Source organism: Malaya genurostris, chromosome 2 (assembly GCF_030247185.1).
Source record: "Malaya genurostris strain Urasoe2022 chromosome 2, Malgen_1.1, whole genome shotgun sequence".
Lineage (NCBI taxonomy): Eukaryota > Metazoa > Arthropoda > Insecta > Diptera > Culicidae > Malaya > Malaya genurostris.
In genome coordinates this window covers 33,779,133-33,799,536 of record NC_080571.1, presented here as the reverse complement: position 1 = coordinate 33,799,536, position 20,404 = coordinate 33,779,133, and the positions used below count along the sequence as shown (strand labels likewise).

The 20,404-nt window shown below is 37.3% G+C and overlaps 1 protein-coding gene across 2 annotated transcripts; it reads right to left on the bottom strand.

The window, feature by feature from the left end:
- Positions 1-2,720: 2,720 nt before the first annotated feature.
- On the bottom strand, positions 2,721-17,216 carry LOC131427893 (glycerol-3-phosphate dehydrogenase, mitochondrial). 2 transcript variants are annotated; one of them, XM_058591461.1, is made up of 10 exons: positions 16,975-17,216; positions 6,373-6,486; positions 6,026-6,292; positions 5,841-5,953; positions 4,515-5,784; positions 4,267-4,455; positions 4,101-4,202; positions 3,914-4,040; positions 3,473-3,775; positions 2,721-3,233 (listed from the first exon to the last, which is right to left on the bottom strand). In XM_058591461.1, the coding sequence occupies exons 2-9, from the start codon at positions 6,475-6,477 to the stop codon at positions 3,762-3,764; spliced, it is 2,187 nt and encodes a 728-aa protein (XP_058447444.1). In that variant the 5' UTR covers positions 6,478-6,486; positions 16,975-17,216; the 3' UTR covers positions 2,721-3,233; positions 3,473-3,761. The 2 variants fall into 2 exon arrangements, with proteins under 2 accessions (XP_058447444.1, XP_058447445.1); XM_058591462.1 differs by lacking the exon at positions 3,473-3,775 and having other exon boundaries at positions 3,826-4,040.
- Between the last annotated feature and the right edge of the window lie 3,188 nt (positions 17,217-20,404).

Below are 20,404 nucleotides of genomic sequence, written 5' to 3'. Positions count from 1 at the left end.
AATGTTGTGCTTGATGTTTTCATGCTCCAAATAGTGCACATTATTATTGTCTTTAGCGAATTGAATTGCATCCAACTCTTTATAGAACTGGATATAAACAACTAATATTGGTCTTATTGCATTGCAGTAAATGCACACGTTTAATGTCAAGATGCATTTGCTCCTTAAGCGAACCTTCAAGTTCTCGTATCGAAGGTCGAATTTTGCACTGCCTGAAGTCAACAACAATTGTATTCTTTCGTACCGGCGGTAGCTTTTGTTCGTTTGGTTCACTCATTTTCGAGGTCGTTGTATTGTTCACTACACAATACTGTGCTTAGTTTTTTTCGTCCCGAACGTAAGCGGTTTTGTTTTATCGGCTGACTTGGATGAGATGTGAAAGCGAACTGAGCCAATTAGTTCTGATAGTTCTGAGACTCCATTACAATTGCTTTTGTCTATAATTCATTTTCAAATAGTCTAACAATACTTGTTTTCAAACATTCTTGCATTTCTTTTGGCTTTTGAAACATGAATACAAATTGATAATCTAAATTCTAGCTCCAGTGGGCTTTTCCCTGCTCCCAAATAAACAAATTAGTGAGGCTTGGATGCAATGATGCACTTTTGGTTTGGCTTCAGTCTTACCTAACAAATCGTGACATGGCTGTAAAAATTGATATTACCACACCTTTCCGAGTGAGCTCTGGTGTGCCTCAAGGCAGTCATCTCAGACCATTCATATTTTTACTTTATTTGAACGATCTAAATTTTTCGTTGAAGTACCTAATACTATCACTCGCCGACGACTAGAAAGTGTTTCAGCTCATCAGGGATTCCGAAGATGCTCTATTCTTGCAGAAAGAGTTGGATATATTTATCAAGTGGTGTGACGTGAATGGGGTGGTATTGAACGCAACCAAATGCGTCGTTATCTCGTAAGCGCTCAACAATTATATCCAGCTCTGACAGTTAGTAAGCGGGAGTCCGTAGTCAAAGTTCTCTTGGATTGTAAACTACGTTTCAAAGAACATATGGAATACATGATCTTAAAAGCTTCTAAAATGCATGGATTTTTTTGCGTAACTAATAACCCCCCTAGATGTATACTGTTTGAAAGCGCTGTATTGCACTTTGGTCCAATCTACTCTAAAGTACGCTGCTGTTGTTTGGGCACCAAACTATCAGAACGACGTCCAGCGTAAGGAGTGTATTGAAAATAAGCTATCCACATACATTTTTATTGTACGCATGTATTAGGTGTAGAACTTTGCTTCCGCCGTTTTTTTCCAAAATTTAAAGCTTTATTGCGAAAAAGTGCTTACAGATGTATTATTCAAAGTATTGTCCGTCGCTAGCGACAACTTTCTCCCATCTTTCCGGAAATTTTCGGATCCCGGCTCGAAAAAAAGGAGTCCTCTTTTGACGCTATCCATGAAGCAATCCATTTTTCCAACTCTTCGAAGGATTGAAAATGTTGATCTGCCAGGCCGTGTGCCAACGAACGGAATAGGTGGAAGTCAGAAGGGGCGACATCTGAAGTCAGAAGGCGGGAATACGACGGGTGGGGCAAGACTTCCCATTTCAGCGTTTCCATGTACTTTTTGACCACTTTTGCGACGTGAGGTCGAGCATTGTCGTGTTGGAGGATGACTTTACCATGTCGCTCTTGACACTGTGGCCGCTTTTCATTTAGCGCGCGACTAAGGCGCATCAGTTGCGTTCGGTAGCGATCTCCTGTGATGGTTTAACCCGGTTTTAAAAGCTCGTAGTAAATTGTTATTCATCTTTGAAGGTTTTTTCTTTTCCACCATCATGTTTGTCTTCGACATCGAAATCACCATTTTTAAAACGTTGAAACCACTTCCGACACGTTCTTTTACTCAGAGCAGCATCATCGTAAGTTTCTGAAAGCATTCGATGCGCTTCAGTTGCATTTTTTTTTCGAATCGTAACAGAAAAGTAAAACTTCCCGCAAATGGTGAGAATTGGGCACATAAACAGACATTTTCGAGCGTGAAAACAAGAACAACAATCACTGAAACGGCGATGACAATTCGTTAGGCACTGTACACACTCACTTTAAAGGCATTATCATCTATGTATTTTAACCAGCCTCAGCCGGTACAGCCACCTAATAATTTGTGGATAGCTTATTTTCGATACATTCCTTATTGAATCTATCCAACGCAACTTCGTTCGCTTTACACTTCGGTGTCTTCCTTGGAACGACCCTCCAATAACCCTTCCCAGCTACCAGGACCGTTGTAAACTAATTGATCTGCTATATTCGTTCGCTGAGATGTCTCCAAAGCAGTCTTTGTATCTGTATCTGTTACAAAAATTGAATTTCGACATCCATCTTCACAGTCTACCATACCAGCCATTTTTTAGGGTTCATGCTAGAACAAACTATGCATTTAACGAATTTTTTCTTAGCATGTGCCGCCTTTTCAATCACTGTTCCGATGTTTTTGATTTTCACATGTCACGTACTACTGCAAAAAAACCCTTCCTAAATACTTTCTCTTGCTAATTTTAATTCTTTCTACGATATAGCAAACTGCAAGCAGTTTACTTGATTTGACAACCAAATTGTCAAAATGAAGACGTCAATGAATGTTGTGACAACTAGCTTCGAAAGAGTCGATGAGAAGCAACCAGTTGTTAAAAGATATCGCACCATTCTTGGACATTTCTCTATTGCTCTCTATTTCTGAAGAAAAGCGTTTGTAAATCACTTAGTTTTAAAATAGATTTTTATTTCAATTGCATGCTTTTTTTTCTCATGTCAGTTCACATCAAATTTTTTTTTTGGAAAAAGACAAAGATGAATCTGCTGATGGCATGATACTTCTGTGATGCACACAAAACTATGTAAATTGATGGTTTGGAAATTTGTTGCGCAATTCCGTGCTTCGACTCTGATAGCCGTAAGTAAATATTATTCGAAAGTCTTTTAGTCAGTTTATGACATTCATAGAGCACAACTCACCAAATGTAACAAAATGTATTAAATAACAATAAACTGTGTACGTAACCGTTAACAACAATCCCAATGAAAAAGGGGTTTCATTGCCTTTCTTTATTCCTAGGGTAAACACTAGTGATCCGTAATGTCATACAGCCGTGTTGTCGGTGTCGTGCTTATTTCCGAATAGAATTCGATATATGTTAAATGATTCACAATGGTAATGCGTTTATAATGATAATGATATTCATAAATAGTAATTGTAAGTTGGCGGGACAATTTCCTAGAAAAAAAAACAGAAATTTATCAGAAACGGTTCGAAAAAGTATTCTTAGAACAAAACACATGAGCATATTAATAACAACACAAACATAATTTCGAACGTGTTCCAATTGGGTAACAAAACCACACACAATACAGCCACTAAAGACTGCACTACTTGATGATATGCGATACACAGGTACTAAGCCGTATGGAGAAGTCAATGCCGTAGTCATGAATGGAAAAATATATATGTATTACCTATCCTATCAAATTGTAACGAAACAACTACACCGTCCCAAATCAACGGTTTGACAAGGTTGATCCGTTCCAACGGATCGACGGTGGTCCGTTTATCGGGAATATAATGCAATAAGTATGTACATCGAAAGATACAGAAATGGGCGGGAGAAAATACCAGCAATCTTCAGGTATTGGGAATGACTTCGCTTCCCACTTTTTCTAACCCTTGGTACGCTACGAATGGGTTTCATGTTTGTGTGTATGAAAGTTTTAAGTAACAGGGATAGGTTTATCCGCATGCTTTAGTTTACTTTCGTTGACCTGCAAAGGAGAAAAGAACATCGTTCAACAAAACATTTGGTTCACTGTACCTGCGCTGGGATAAAGAACGAAACAAAAAATCCAAAAGGTTCCCGAAAGTCGAGAAAAAAAGGAAGAAGACTGAACAAGTCTACAGACCACCACCCGAGCGGTCCACGGTGATCTGCCTTCGAAGTCGTTCTTGCTCCTTGCGAATCTCCTCCTGTTCGGCAACGGCGGCGAAACGAGAATGCGAGATGTAACCCGACTTGATAGCAGACATCATCTGAAATCATAGAACGAAGTCATTATTACAATTCTACTGTCACTTACTTCCTTAGGTTACCTGAAGATATTCATCCAGCTCAACTTGTCCGTTCATGTTGCTGTCGATTTCACGTAGAATTTCATGCAATTCCTCACCGCTCACTTCAGCATCTCCGAACGACTGAAAAACAAAATGTCATTGTGCGCAAGCTCTTCTTATGAGATTCAATATTGAAACTACTTACTTTCATGGCACGCTTGATGTCCGTAATGGAAACATATCCCTTTTTGTCCTTGTCGATCGTCTCGAAGCGTTTCGTGTATTGGTCCACCTCCGATTTCGACAAATTGATCGGAATCTTCTCCTTCAGCTGTCGGTTCACCTGTTGTCCCATCTGCGTTTGCAGGAAGTGTTCGGCCTCTTTGATTTGTTTCTGTAATGGACGCGAAACATTTATTTTAAAACGATCATCACATCGCCGAATCAACTCACCTCTTTTTCATCCTTCGACCACTTCAGCTCCTCGCCCATCAACTCAGCAATAAATGGTAAGGCCTCACTGGCGGCTTGCACATTCAAAAATGAAAGACGTAAACGACGGGCAATCATATCGACACAGGTGCACGCGTACTCGCGAACACCGTAGCGAACTTCCGCATCAATGTACGGAAACTCGGGGTGTAGCTTCTTGCCGATGATGGGCCATCTTTTACCGGTAAGTGAAGCCATTTTGGCGACAGCAAACGCACGATCACCATACGAAATTGCCAAATGTTTCGCCACTTCTACCTCCAGGCCCAAATCCTGCACCAACCGAATATACATGGTAGGAGTCCATCCCTGAGCACCCTCGATGAACAGTCCATCGGTAACACATCCACGTTCCGGTTGCAGATTGCATGCTCTCACGGCTGCATCCATCGTATGCTCGGCCATGGCACGATACGTAGTCCACTTACCACCGGCAATAGTCACCAGATTCGAATCACTCACGTGTACAATATGGTTACGTGCCAGGGACTGCGTATCACCCTTATTCGGATCCGATACCAGCGGTCGAATACCGCTCCATGCCGACAGAACATCACCCCGACGCACGTCAACATCCTTGTTCAGATAGTTCTTGATTTCGCTCAGAATGAACTGAATATCATCCTCACTGGGTGCCGGGCTTGGAGTGACATCACACGGAGCATCCGTAGTTCCGGCGATCGTACCATTCAACCATGGCAGGAAGAAGATAACACGCCCATCCGAAGTTGCCGGATCGAGTAGTCCCATCTGGGCCGGACTGTAGTATCCCGGTAGTACAATGTGAACACCCGAACTCGGACAGCATATTGACTTCACGGTTGGGTTATCCATTTGCCGAATGGAATCCGTAAACGGTCCAGTTGCATTGATGATGCATTTGGCCTTGATTGTCCACTCTTTCTTGCTAATGTTGTCCCGAACCTTGGCTCCGCAAAGCACCTCCTTACCGCTTTCATTTTTCTTCTTCAACAATTGCAACACCTCAACGTGATTCGTGATAGCAGCACCGTGTCGAGCAGCCGTCAGTGCGATAGCCAAGCACATCCTTGCATCGTCCTGTTGACCGTCGTAATACACGATGGCACCACGCAGTCTATCTCCGCGAAGCATGGGAAACAATTCCAGAGCATCTTCACGGGACAAATAATAAGAGCTCTTGACGTTGCGATCACCGGCCACGAAATCATAGGCTTTAATGCCCACCCAGAAGTACGGGATCTCCCACCATCTACAAATACAGATACTTGGTTATCAGTAATTAGTGAAACGATTTTTATAAATTACGTGTAGACAGGCAGCATAATCGGCAAAGGTCTCGTCAAATGCGGAGCCGACCTCAGCATAGAAGCTCGTTCATGCAAAGCTTCCTTCACCATTCTGTACTGTTCAATGTCTAGCTGTAAGAACCCGAAAAAAAATCCTAGTTATGTATGTTATCTTCGACCGGAAATATTTCCAAGCAAACTCACCCCCAGGATGGCCTTCTGTAAGTATCGCACACCACCATGAATCAACTTGGTGGACTTGGACGACGTTCCACTGGCAAAGTCATCTCTTTCCACCAGTGCTGTCTTGAGACCCCGGGTGACCGCATCCAGTGCGCAACCAGCCCCGGTTGCCCCACCGCCAATGATCAGCACATCGAACTCTTCGCCACTCTGCAGGGCTTTGACCTGTTCCGAGCGGGACGGCAGTGTGCGCTTGCGACGAACCCGTTGAACCTCCTCCATTTGAACCTGTGCCAATAAACGAAAGTATTTTCTTTTTCTATTTCTGCCTGGGAACAATTAAATAATCGCCGATGAAAGTGGCTTACGTGATGTGGTGAAATGTCACTGCTTTTCAGGGCGTAGGTCGACAAGGCGGCACCCAAGGCTACACCTGCCGCCGTGATACCGATTTTCCGTAATCTCGAAGCCATGATTTACGTCTGAAAATAAAAGTTTTGGGATTTATAATTAGTTGTAGATGATAATGATATAGTGTATCTACAATGTCTTGAAGTAATTATACTTCAATTTATTTAATTAAACTTCTAAAACGATAAATTACTTTACTAGTAGCTTAACTCTTGCCTGAAATTGAAAAAAATATTTCCGTCCTGCAGTACTAATATAAAATACTTTTATGTATTTATGTTTCTGAAATTTCTGAAAAAGCGGAGACCGTGGATCGACATAACCGAAATATGTTTGTTTGGACATAAAATAACAAGCTCATCCATGTTTCGCGTAGACTTTTATATGAGAATTTTTTAGGTTTTATTTATCCGCATATAAATCCGGAACCGGAAGTCATGTCCAGATAGACTGATGAAAATTTTATCATACATTTCTGGTCATATTCCCGATGGTTTTTGTATTAAGTACAACCAGAGATATTCACGATTAGGTTCTACCCAATCTTCTTCTTGCCATAACTGAAAACTATCAACATTGATTAGTTCTAAGCTCGCCGCTGGTATCGACAGGATTTGCCAATTGTTTTATAAAGATTATGAGAAATTTTATTGCCACAGTAGTAGAGTTAAAAACAAGTTCAAGCCAGACGTTCAATAAACCCTATAATTACGGAACCGGAAGTCGGATTCGGATGAATTTCAGGGATTCCGTATGGGACCACAAGACCTTTCAGTAGAATCCAAGTTTGTGAAAATCGGTCAAACCGCCATCTCCGATGCCTCCGGAATCAGAAACCGGAAACCAGGATAGCCGAAATCAGTTTGTTTGGCCATCTACTGACTATCAAATGGGCTAGTTTTAAGGCCAGTTTAGAATTTTTTTACGGAACCGGAAGTGGATCCAGATGAAATTCAGAAATTTTATATAGGGCCATAGCTAAGTTTGTAAAAATCGGTGGCGCCATCTTTGAGAAAAGTGAGAAAGTAATTCGAAATTGGAATGTTTCGTAAAGAAACATAAGACCATTAAAAATCAGTCACATCATCTCTGAGATAAATTGGTACATACATTTTCATTATTACCTTACTCATATAGAAAGGTTATGCAATCACTGTGAAAACCGACTTTTGAACCGAGGCCCGGAGGTCCGAGAGTCATATACCATTCGACTCAGTTCGTCGAGTACAAAAAATGTCTGCATGTGTGTATGTATGTATGTATGTAACATTTTTTTGCACTCATTTCATGAACTTAGATTTAAATGAAAGGTCTTGAAACCCCACACAAAGTTCCTGAATTTTATTCGAATCCGATTTCCGGTTCCGTAATTACAGGGTGATATGTGCAAAAAAATGAAAAAAAGTGCACTTACTTTTCCCAGAGACGGCTAAACCGATTCTCACAAACTTAGTTTCAAATGAAAGGTATAATTGTTCTTTACAAAGTTTCTTAATTTTATTTTGATCCGACTTCCAGTTCCGAAGTTACGGGGTGATTAGTTAAAAAAATTCTTATTTCAATTTGCTTCCTCACTTTTTTCAGAGATGGCGTGCCCGATTTCTACAAACTTAGATTCAAATGAAAAGTCCCATTATCCCATATAAAACTTTCAAATTTCATCCGTATCCGACTTCCGGTTCCGGAATTATATGGTGAAGTGTTTTTAAAATTGGATACCGTCACTTGAAGCGGCGAAACAATACACGTAAAAACAATTCTCAACTTGCTATGCTGGCTCTCGTTTTCTGTTTGCGGAAGCACCGGAAATAAAAAGTAAAATAATTTTTAAACTTGCCTCAAAACTTTTCCAATCGGTAGTCAATGTCAGTAGACGGTCAAACATTAATTTGGGCTCTTGGGTTTTTGATGAACGACCGACGATTGTAGCCATAGACTTCAAATAGATCCCAGTCGCTTTTCTCGAACTAACTTCGCTTATACCTGTTCCCAGATTCCGGTTTCGGAAGTACCTCTTTTCGTTTCCTCAGAGATGGCATAACCGACCTGAGTACTGTTTCACTCTGTAGGTTATACTAGTTTATGGACAAACCTTTTTGTTTTTTTTAAGAATCAAAAAAAATTGTGAAGAATACCGCACATTTGTATATGAGAATATGTGAGATAAGAGAAAGGCATCATTACACCATTAGGTGGATTAAAACAGTTTTTTTGTACATTTTACAGTGATTGCATAACCTTTCTATATAAGCAACGCAGAAATTTTCTTGAAATCACTACACTACGCACCCTAGCTTTGGAACAAGGGGTTTGATCCGAATGAAAATTGGAATATTCTTATGATATCTTAAGGGCTGAGGACAGTACCGTAAAGTGGTAGGTTTTTTGCTATTTTCACGTTTCAAATTAAATTTTCTTGGAAACGGTGCAGAATATAGAAAAACCCACCTGACAATGTCTTCGAAATTTTGTTGAGAATATTCTGTGAAATTTTCAGAATGATTCATTGAGTTTAGCGGTCGTGTTGTATTTTTTTCTGACTGAAGAACTGCTGAAAATTGGAACACTCGGAAATGCATAACTCTACTTGTTCATCGAATATCTCGGCTTTGAAGGCTTGTATCATAAATCTACCCTAACAAGGTCTAAATAATTTAGTCTAGATGCGATTAGTACATAAAAACATATATGTTATCGCGATAAAAATAAAGTCTTATATGTTTCTGTGACACAAAGTCAGTCTCAATGCATCCGCCGTTTTTTTGCTTCGGTTTTCTGATATCTGAAAAAGGAGTGAGAAATAAAATTGGCTCGACAAGACTGCCAAACACACAGACGTTTCATTGTATATAAATACATTTTTTGTTTCGCATTCAATCTTTGTGAAAGTTGAATATTTTTTCATTGTTCATTGGAATCCATGTAATGTCAAACCCATACGATAGATTAATGTGATAAAACTTATCATCAAAAAAAATGTATGCTGGCAACCCGGTACAGTTTGCTCATATACGAGAGAGTACAAGAGAAATACGATGCGCAAAGGGAATTGAGCGAACCTCGTGGTCGATTTAAAACTCAACACGTGACACTCTGTCCTCAGACCTCAAGACCTTTCATTCGAATCTAAGTTTGTAAAAATTATTAATCACATGTCCTAACGCCAATACATAGATAAAATAAACGGTTTTATTTTATAATCCCAATTTAATAATTTAGTCTGAAAAGCAAAAGCTTTATTTTCTGAAAAATGGAATAATCCAAATGCCTTCAACATACAACCAGATTCAGAACTGAAAAACTGTTTTTCCGACAGTAATTGAACTCATTTTCATTGCATTCATTACTTTCAAATCTCTAGCAATATGTAGTAGAAATTCCCATCACATTTATCTTTCATAAACTCGTTTTTAATAGTGCCAAAAGATGACTTTTTTTTCGTTTAATCGATTCATCGTTAAAACGCAGGTGAGTAATGTCAGAGACAATATCGTGAATATGTTTGTCATCTATGAGAAAATAAAATGAGCTCCAACTTGAAGATTTTTAATACTTTTTTTTTATTTTTACTTCAGAAATCGAAAACTAGGCATTTCAGTTTGTTTATACATCAATTAATATAAACTAATTCAAACAGTTTTCAACCCAGTTTAGAAGGACTTTTAAGTTTAAATCACTCTTTAGTCTTTTATTCCGGAACCAAGAGGTTGGATTTATATGAAATTCAACAACTTTATATGGAATCGTAAGACCTTTCGTTTGAATCCAAGTTTATGACAATCGGGCTTGCCATCTCCTCGAAAATTGAGTAACATTATTTACCACAGACATTTTTCGATATCGACGAACTGAGCCGAATGGTTTGTAACAACTCGTTCTTCCATGCTTTGGTTCAAAAAGTAGGTTTTCTCAGTAAATGCTTAGACTGCGATTCCTGCATTGTCAAATCTGAGTATGGTTTTTACTCTCAATGCACAATGAACCGAAACGGAAAATTAGCGAGACAACAATATTTTCGCTATTAAATGTGATTTTTTGTAGTTGGTGTCTTCACAAGTTGTTTGTAATCAAATGGCGCATCTTTTGATGTAAAATGTCATTAGGGTTACAGCAAAGTTGTAAAACATTTCATTTTGAACAACTATGCTTAAAAGTCATCTTCCTAACGCTCATTTGATTGAATTACATCAATTTTTCGGAGTGCAAATAGGGTAGCTCTTGAAAAATCATTTTTTCTAACTTGGTCAAACTAATTATTGTGCATAATTTTGCTTAATTAAGTTTTTCAATATAAGCTTCAGCCATCTCTGGGAAAAGTGACCATAGGACCTTTCATTTGAATCAAAGTTTGAGAAAATATTTGTCACACACATTTTTGTAAGTGACAATATTTGTCACACACACACACACGCATACACACAGACATATGATCAAATCGTGGAGCTAAGTCGAGTGGTATATGACATTGGGCCCTCCGGGTCTCGGTTCAAAAGTCGGTTTTCACAGGGATTGTATAGCCCTTCTATATGAGAAAGGAAAAAACTGTTTTACCATTAATATGGAAGGAATTCAACGATTCGGTTCTTTTAAGAACCAGAAATCGATTCCGAAGAATTATTTAGTTCTTTCTTCGTTTGAAATTTCTTACTTTCTTCATTCGATTATTTGTTAGAATATGTGAATATATCGTACTCTAGTATAGGTACATCGCTACAATTCTGGAAGGGAAGAAGTGAAAACTTGCAGATAATGAGAATGATTTTCTATATACAAAATTGTGAAGGAAGCGTGTCGGTTTAATCTATATTCACCTCATCAAGGAATACTTCCGACATTACACAGCCATCGTTTTAAAAACTTAGCTAATTAAAAACTTCTTTTTATTTGCGCAAATAGCAACTGACATGTAATTATGCTACAACAATTTTATTTTTTCCTAAGCTTACAAAAAAATTGTTCAAAAATAAATAAATTCAAAAATGATTCTGAGATGGCCTTTGGAATAATTATTCAACATATAGATGTAGTCTTAAAATGTTTCTTGCTTCTTTACTAAAGCTTTTCTCAAAATTGGTAACAATTTTTAACCCGAAAAATGAATAATGACCCGAGTGTTTTAATTTATTTAAGCCCGAAAAATGAATAATGTATCTCACTCGGAAACGGATCTCAATTCACATAAGGATTCGATTAACTTTTTCACGCGAAAGGCTAGTGATCTCATGGATAATGTTTTTATGATTTCTATATTTTTATGTGATGAAATTTATTAAGTTGAATACCATACCACAATGTAATCGTAACGTATATTCGATCAAACTCAAATATCAGCCACTCGGGTATTATGGGTATGTGAACAATTTAGTATAGAACTGAAATTACACTTGAAGCAAACTTCTAGATAAATGTTATTTGTTATTTCAATCTTCCAATGCCAATTAAAGTACGGTGTCACCAGGTCACAAAAAGTGCCGTACTCAATATATGGAAAAGTATATGAAGATATCCTATGCTATGTTGCACACGGATTAGCACTTGTGATTTTTTATTGTTTTTCTCGTGCATTCTTTAGTTTGAGTCAGCGAAACTGTATTATATTGAATGATGAACGTCGGAACTCAATGCCACGAAGAACTTTAACGTCAAGTGACATGACATGACAAGTACTGTTACTTAGAAGGTAAGCTACCTTTCATCACTATCTCTCAATTCATCGTTTGTCCGTATTTTCTCCTTGGCCATATGCTTGAAGAAACTTGGCGGCATACTAATTCAAACAGCATTTGTTATATTCAAGACAAACAATGTGGAGTATTTTAAATAAATATTATGAAAATTATTAATCACATGTCCTAACGCCAATACATAGATAAAATAAACGGTTGGATTTTAAAATCCCCATTTAATATTTTAGTCTGAAAAGCAAGAGCTTTCTTTAGCAAGACCAAAAAATATTTTCGCTATTAATTTTTGCCTTTCTCTATAGAAAGGTATTAGAATTGCTGGAAAAACCGACTTTTGAACGGAGCCTCGGAGACCCATAGTGTTATATACCATTCGAATCAGTTCGACGAGATCGGAAAATGTCTGTGTGTGTGTGTGTACTTTTCGAAGATATTTGAACGCGCTCAATTTTCTCAGAGATGGCTGAACCGATTTTAACAAACTTGGGCTCGTTTGAAAGCTACTGTCAGGCCATTGATCAAGTTCGAAGATCAAATGGCTGAGACTTTTGGTTCCGGAGATATGATTGTATAAGGGACGTAACCGACAAAAAGCGTTGTATTTGAACGCGCTCAATTTTCTCAGAGATGGCTGAACCGATTTTAACAAACTTGGGCTCGTTTGAAAGCTACTGTCGGGCCATTGATCAAGTTCGAAGATCAAATGGTTGTGACTTTTGGTTCCAGATATATGATGGTATATGTGACGTAACCGACAAAACACGTGGATTTTTACCGCTCTTATATATATAAGGGTGCCAAAATTTTGGGATATATGATATATGAAAATTCCACTAAGTGGACTAAGAAGGGTTTTTTTAGATTAGCATCACTCTTCTCATACAAATAGGCAACGCAAATGTCAAGCACTAGTTTGGAAAAATAATGCTGACATGCTTTTGTGAACTACTTGAATCAATCTGAATCAATTGGTGTCAAAATTAGTATCTGAAATTATATAATAAAAGTATGAAATATATTTTCATAAGACTGTTATGAAAGAAGAGAAAGGCATTACCACACCACTAGGTGGATTAAGAAGGGTTTTTTTTTGTAGTTGGTGTCTTCACAACAAGTTGTTTGTAATCAAATGGCGCATCTTTTGATGTAAAATGTCATTAGGGTAGTCCATATTTGGATTGAAATCTGGAAGCTAACTTTCTTAATTAAATTTAAAAATTATTGCACTTTACAGCAAAGTTGTAAAACAATTTATTTTGAACAACTTTGCTTAAAAGTCATCTTCCTAACGCTCATTTGATTGAGTTACATCAATTTTTCGGAGTGCAAGTAGGGTAGCTCTTGAAAAATCACTCTTTTATGAGTTGTTTTAGCTTCCAAAAAGTGGTCAAACTAATTATTGTGCATAATTTTGCTTAACTAAGTTTTTCAATATAAGCTACCATCCAAAAGTAATGATTGTTTTTTTCATCAAAACCTAGTCAACCTTTAAATATCAACTTTCAACAGATGACAGACAGATAAAGATTTATCTTTTATCGTTTCTGATCTGATGGGTTTTTTTATGTAATTATCGTAGCTCCTGGTAATAATAATTAATGAGTAGCTAGTGACCGCAAGCACCAAATTTTACGATTGTCAATTAAAAGTTTAGAGAGAGAGAGAGAGAGAGCGCTAGAGGGAGAGAGAGAGAGAGAGAGAGCTTTTTTTCGTTTTTCGAAGCATTTTTCCGTTCTGCTTCGCTCTGAATGACGTTGGTTTTTGACTACTATTTGCGGTATTTTCGGAACCGGGAACTAATAACCGATATCTCCTAAATCAATTTTTATGGCTGAAAACTAACAAGACGTACACAACATAAGTTTTATATGGCTAATTCAAAGTATTTTTGACATTAAAAATGCCTTGCTCTTCACTGTACGGGCCCGGGTGTCAATTAAAAGTTTCAAAAATAGCCGTGTACCCTTTTTCTGTCATAATTTTAAACGATAATAACTTTTTTAATTAAACAACCAATCGACTCGGAAACTTTTAACTTAAACATGTATGGCAACGTCGTTTCAGTATTTTAATAGCATACTATTGAAAAATTGGTTAGAATCGACCTATGTTTTCATCCACCAATCCCAGCTGACCAAAATGATGTCATTCTATTAATTTTTCGTGTACGGTCGACGGTTTCGATCGTTCGCTTTTACATCGCATGAACGTTCGCACGCAAAGGAATCTATAAATATATGCCATTTTACAATTTCAACTTCAATTCGCAGCCACCTGCCAACGAAACAGGTGGTCGTCGTTCGCTGGATGCTTGCTTTTTGTTTCCATCTGCTGCACACCGTGTTCGCTTGAGTATATTGAATCTGTTGATTCTACGGGAACAAGCAGGTCAATTCACAACTTTCGGCAAAAGTTTTCTTTGATCCTAATTTGATGCGCTTGTATTTCGGTAATTTGTTGATGGATTAGCCACATTTAACATGTGTGCAGTGCGGCGCTGTATGCCAAATATGTATTCGTTTATGAGAGTGTTCACCAGAGATGCTAGACCTACAGATTTGTCTGTAAATTTACAGGGTATAGTGCTGCAGACATTTTTTGTTGTGCAGACTTTTGTAGACTTTCTAAAATCGAGTTTTTCGCAGACTTTCGTCCAAATTTACAGACTTTGTTGATCTTGTTATGTAAAGAAACGCCCTTTTGAAAATAAGTATTGTTCTACTCATCACCATGTAATTCCGGAACCGGTAGAATTATATGTTCATAAAAACCGGTTCTACAAGAACATGTTTTGCAATTTTTTGCATATAACACCCTGTAACTCTGCAACCGGGAGTCGGATCCAGATAAAATTTAAAAGCATTCTACATACAAACAAAATGAGTAGTGAAAATTATAACGCAAATCTTATGATGCATCAAAAACCGCCAGAATCACCATTTCAAAAGATTGATATCAAAAATATACCTCTATTATAATGTTTACGACTCTGCAATATACATCTCATCTATCACTATTACAGTTTTCATACGAACAACTTTTGAAATCCACAGTATATGAGAAAAGTTATGTTTATCATAAAAAGTTCGCACAATGTTCCTAAAAATTTGGTATGAGTTTCATAGGGCTTTTTATTGGAATTATTTTTGCCTAAGTGTATGAGAAAGGCAAAAAGTTGAAAAGGGATATTTTATCGTAATCAGAAAAACCGAAACATGTCAAATGAAGTGTTAAGTTTCACGTGCAATAATGAAATTTTTGATTCACTTTATGTTCACTAAATGGGTCTTATGCTGTGATTAATATCGTTTTCATTTCCTATTACGAAAGACAGTAAAGCAGTTTAAAGCGACTCGGAAAGAGAGCTCATAGTTTTCCTGTACCAATTTAATCGCTTCAAATTCAAATAACGTATTCGTGTCGTCCATCAATTCTATCTGGATCTGAATTTTGATGATTAACAAAGATAAGTGTAGTCAATTATTAAGTGTCCATGTGAGTCGAGAGCACCGAACTACGCAAAACATATCAAAACTTCGCTAATTGAGTTCCGCTTTTTAGATTCGCTAAATTAGAGTCAGTGCAGTATGTTTCTTTACCACTAACACTGTGAACTCTCTATGTCCTCCTTATTTTCGATAATTTCTATCCTTTTGACTTCACTAATTTCTACACTTCAAAACGATATCACAATCCCCCAGAACAGCTGATTGCTTGATTTACTATCGATACGCCTTTCTTTCTGTCGTTGTAAAAATAACTTTTAAATATCACAAAATGCACGATTTCTACCAAATACCAAAATGTCACCAAGCAATATTTCTTATTGTACGCCGAACCAAATAAACTAACCAATCACAACAACACAGCGTAAAAACAAACAGATGATGACTTCATTCGTCACTTTCAAGATCACGTTTTTTTATCCACTTGCTAAACGAGTCGGATATGTAGACAAATTATGAAAACACCACTCGATCTCAAACAAAAAAACACACACACACGAGATTTCCGACCCGGCAAGCAGCAGAGATCCCACTTGTTGCATTATTTTTTTTTCGATACCAGCTTCTATCTTGTTTGTATTTTTTACTTGAATTTTTGTTCGAAAAACGACATATTCATGATTCAATGAGTACTTGCTCAACAATCTCGTTCGTTACTCTCTCGTATTTTTATCCATCCCAAAAGGTTGTAGAGGTCAGTTCAAAGTGTCTTTGAATAAAATTCGTTTTCATTGTTTTATTTTAGTGTCATTTTCAAATGTATTTTAAAATGTATAATTACAATGAACGAGTACCGTTTTCCAAATCCAACAAGCAAATCGAATAGAGTACCAACTAAAGCGCACATCACACTGGCCAGTGTTGCACAGAGTATTCGATTATAAAATAGTGAAAATTCCGATCTATTAATACACAAACACACAAACATTCGGCGCAGCATGTAATATCATTCCACATTATGTAAACAGTTGGTAAGGATGGTTTCCCCCCTCCAATGCTCAACAGGAACAATGATTTACTATCTTCGGTCGGAATCATCTGATGATGAAGCCCGCCAACTGCTGATTGACATCAGAAACACTCAAACTTTCCGTACTCCACTCGACCCGAGTCGGTGGCTTCAGCAATGTTTCCAGCACTGTATGCTAGCTAGTTGCTTTAACTCAACAGTTCCAGTCGTTGAATCATTCGGTTGACCTTCAAAACTTCAACCTCGACGGGCCAATCATTCAATCATTTGCACTGAAATCAGCGAAATCTTTTCGCACTTTTCCACCATTACGTAATTGGGGAAAATTTTCTGCACTATTTTTCAATCAATTTTGCGGGTACTTTCGAATTGAAGGATGATTCAACACTTGACGGTTACCTTGATTCGTTCGTTTGATGTCGTTCTGCCAATCGTTCCGAGCTTACGTCCAACTGACCGGAAACAAAGATTCACCAGAACGGATAATTTTTCACACTAGAATAATTCTGGAGACACCTGTTCCCCCGCACCGATTACAACCTAGAGGACGAGATCGTTTCGAGGACGTCGCGTAGCGAACTGAATAAAGCAAGCTCAGCCGGTCGCTCATTTACCCAACCGAACTATACGTAGTTTATAGTAGACAAGTACTGAAGCTAGTGCCGCCAGCTATGGATGTGTGGGCACACGTTGGTTCTGCTAGAGAGTATAGTGCACACCTCCGCATCTTTCGCTGCCAGCTGATGGAAGTATTTACAATCGTGTGAAATGCAACTTGATTACCTAGTAAACCAGCGAGCTGAACGCGATCATCGTCGTCACCATCACCGTCACCGTCTCGCAGCAGCGACAGCATGGCAGAGGGATTTCGCACACTAGGTCAGCGGCGAGCACAGCACGTGGTCGACTAGTGGCCAAGTGCAATCTGGATCGTGACAAGTGATTCAACCGACTAGATAGTCACTCCAAGCGCTTCACCTTTTTTTTATGATATTACACGTGATATATTCGTGGAATGGATCGAAGAAGTTCGGCAGCAAATGAATCTTATCGATACCAAGAAGCGTCATTTATTTCGGTCTGTTGACGTATAAGGAAGGATTTCTACGGTTGCAGTTTTATCTGGAATAGAATTAACTTTCCTTACCTTTCGTTTTCGTGGAATTGATTTGATAATTGCACTTTCCACGAAAAGGATAATCATAAGGGTAGACGCCATTCGTTAATCTGTTCTGTTGCGTCCTGACGAATTGCACACTTACTCGTACTATTCCAACTCAGATGGAACATTTCAATAGCACGATAGCCACAATTGCAGGCGGCCACCATCTCCATTGTCACATGGAAAGATACACGATTTAGAAAGAAAGTATATGGTAATGCTTCACCTGCTCTAAGGAAGGACAACGACCCATCAGTCTCGATCAGACACTGAAGTTGACGTGAAAACGTCTTACTTTACTATGGGGCGCCTTTTAAAAATTTATCCTCTGGGGGAGTGATAAGTTTTTGATCAACATAATTTTTACATCAGCATTTAGCTGAGATTGTTTGCATTGGAGAAAAATACACCGAAAAGTTAAATACTACAAAATCAGCCCTTTTCAGGGCTATACAAATTTACAAAAGTGAGTTAAGAACTATTTAACTGTTTAAATTTGCACATCGCAAGTGCAATATTTGAACGGCACAAACTTCGTACCGCTCGTACGAGCGCAAATAAATCAAATTTTCGTCACTCACACATTCAATGACGGGCAACGTTCGCACGCAATGCAGTAATAAAAGTACTGATGTGGAACAACCCAAGTAGCAAATGTAACTTATTGAAATTTACAGATGCTCTACAATTGTTTTAGAATTGTTATTTATGTTAGATATGCTCAGAAAGATTTTTAAATATATTAAAATTGGTTGTGCAACTCATCACTGTTAAGTCTCACGAGAAAATCACTGTAGAACAACTTTAAGGGGCGGGTAGGGTCTAACACTTTCGAAAAATCATTTGTTATTTTTTATATATTTTCTTATAGTAAAACATATGAAGAATTTTCTGTGAAATTTTCAAGCCTATTGGATCGAAACTCTGGAAGTTATTGACCTTTATCTATGGCTATCTCATTCTACGAAGAATCAAGCGCACAGGTCCAAGATTTCTACTTCGATTGACTTCAAAACTTGACAAAACATTCTCGAAATGTTTCGTTATAATGAATTATAAAAGAAAAAATATAATTTTTTGAACATGTTAGACCCTACGGGCTCCCTTGAGTACCAAATTGTTTCCATTGATTTTATAGATAAAAACCTTTAAACGCGTTTTCCTCGAAAGCCGGTTTTGAAAGTCCGTGTCCATCGTCATTCAAAAACTACTGCACCAATTTTTTTCAAATTTTGCCCACACTTTTTACATATGAAAATCCAGACCTCAACGTGTTCCTTTTCGTTGTTTGTTTCTTTAGGAAGGTTTAACAGCTACAAAATGGTGGATTTTTTCGTGAAAAATCGTTGTTTTCACTTTGAACAACCACCAAAAATTTAAAAAAAAATTAAAAAAACCCTTCTTAATCCACCTAGTGGTGTGATAATGCCTTTCTCTTCTTTCATAACAGTCTCATGAAAATATGTTTCATACATTTATTAAATAATTTTAGACGCCAATAGATTCAGATTGATTTGAGTAGTTCACAAAAGCATGCTTCAGTGTTTATGTCACACAGTCAGCATCATTTTTCCAAACTAGTGCTTGACATTTGCGCTGCCTATTTATATGAGAACAGTAATGCTAATCTAAAATAAAAACCCTTCTTAATCCACCTAGTGGTGTGATAATGCCTTTCTCTTCTTTCATAACAGTCTCATGAAAATATGTTTCATACATTTATTAAATAATTTTAGACGCCAATAGATTCAGATTGATTTGAGTAGTTCACAAAAGCATGCTTCAGTGTTTATGTCACACAGTCAGCATCATTTTTCCAAACTAGTGCTTGACATTTGCGCTGCCTATTTATATGAGAACAGTAATGCTAATCTAAAATAAAAAAGCCTTCTTAGTCCACTTAGTGAAATTTTCATATATCTTGAAAAATCACCATAGGGGGGAGTACATGAAATTTTCGAAATCGAAAAAAAATTTTTGATGCCAAAAGGCTTAGAATTGCATGAAACGTCGAGATTTAGTGTCATCTCGAAAAAAAAAATTTTTTGAAAAAATCGACTTTGGGACTTAGAAAAAATATGAAAATTTTTCTAAGTCCCAGAAAGTTGATTTTTTCAAAAAAAAAATTTTTTGAGATGACACTAAATTTCGATGTTTCATGCAGTTTTAAGAGTTTTGGCATCAAAAAAAATTTTCGATTTTGGAAATTTCATGTACTCCCCCCTATGGTGCTTTTTCAAGATCGAAAATTGTCAAACCTTTACCACCGGGCAGCACCCCTTAAGCATGTCCGATTTAGGTCAAATTTTGCATGAAGGCTTTTTTCGAGGTGCTTGAACTTTTGAGCACTAGAACTTAACGAAAATAGAGGTGATCCCAAAATTTTGGCACCCATATATATATATATATATATATATATATATATATATATATATATATATATATATATATATATATATATATATATATATATATATATATATATATATATATATATATATATATATATATATATATATATATATATATATAAGAGCGGTAAAAATCAACGTGTTTTGTCGGTTACGTCACTTATACAATTATATATCTGGAACCAAAAGTCACAACCATTTGATCTTCGAACTTGATCAACGGCCCGACAGTAGCTTTCAAACGAGCCCAAGTTTG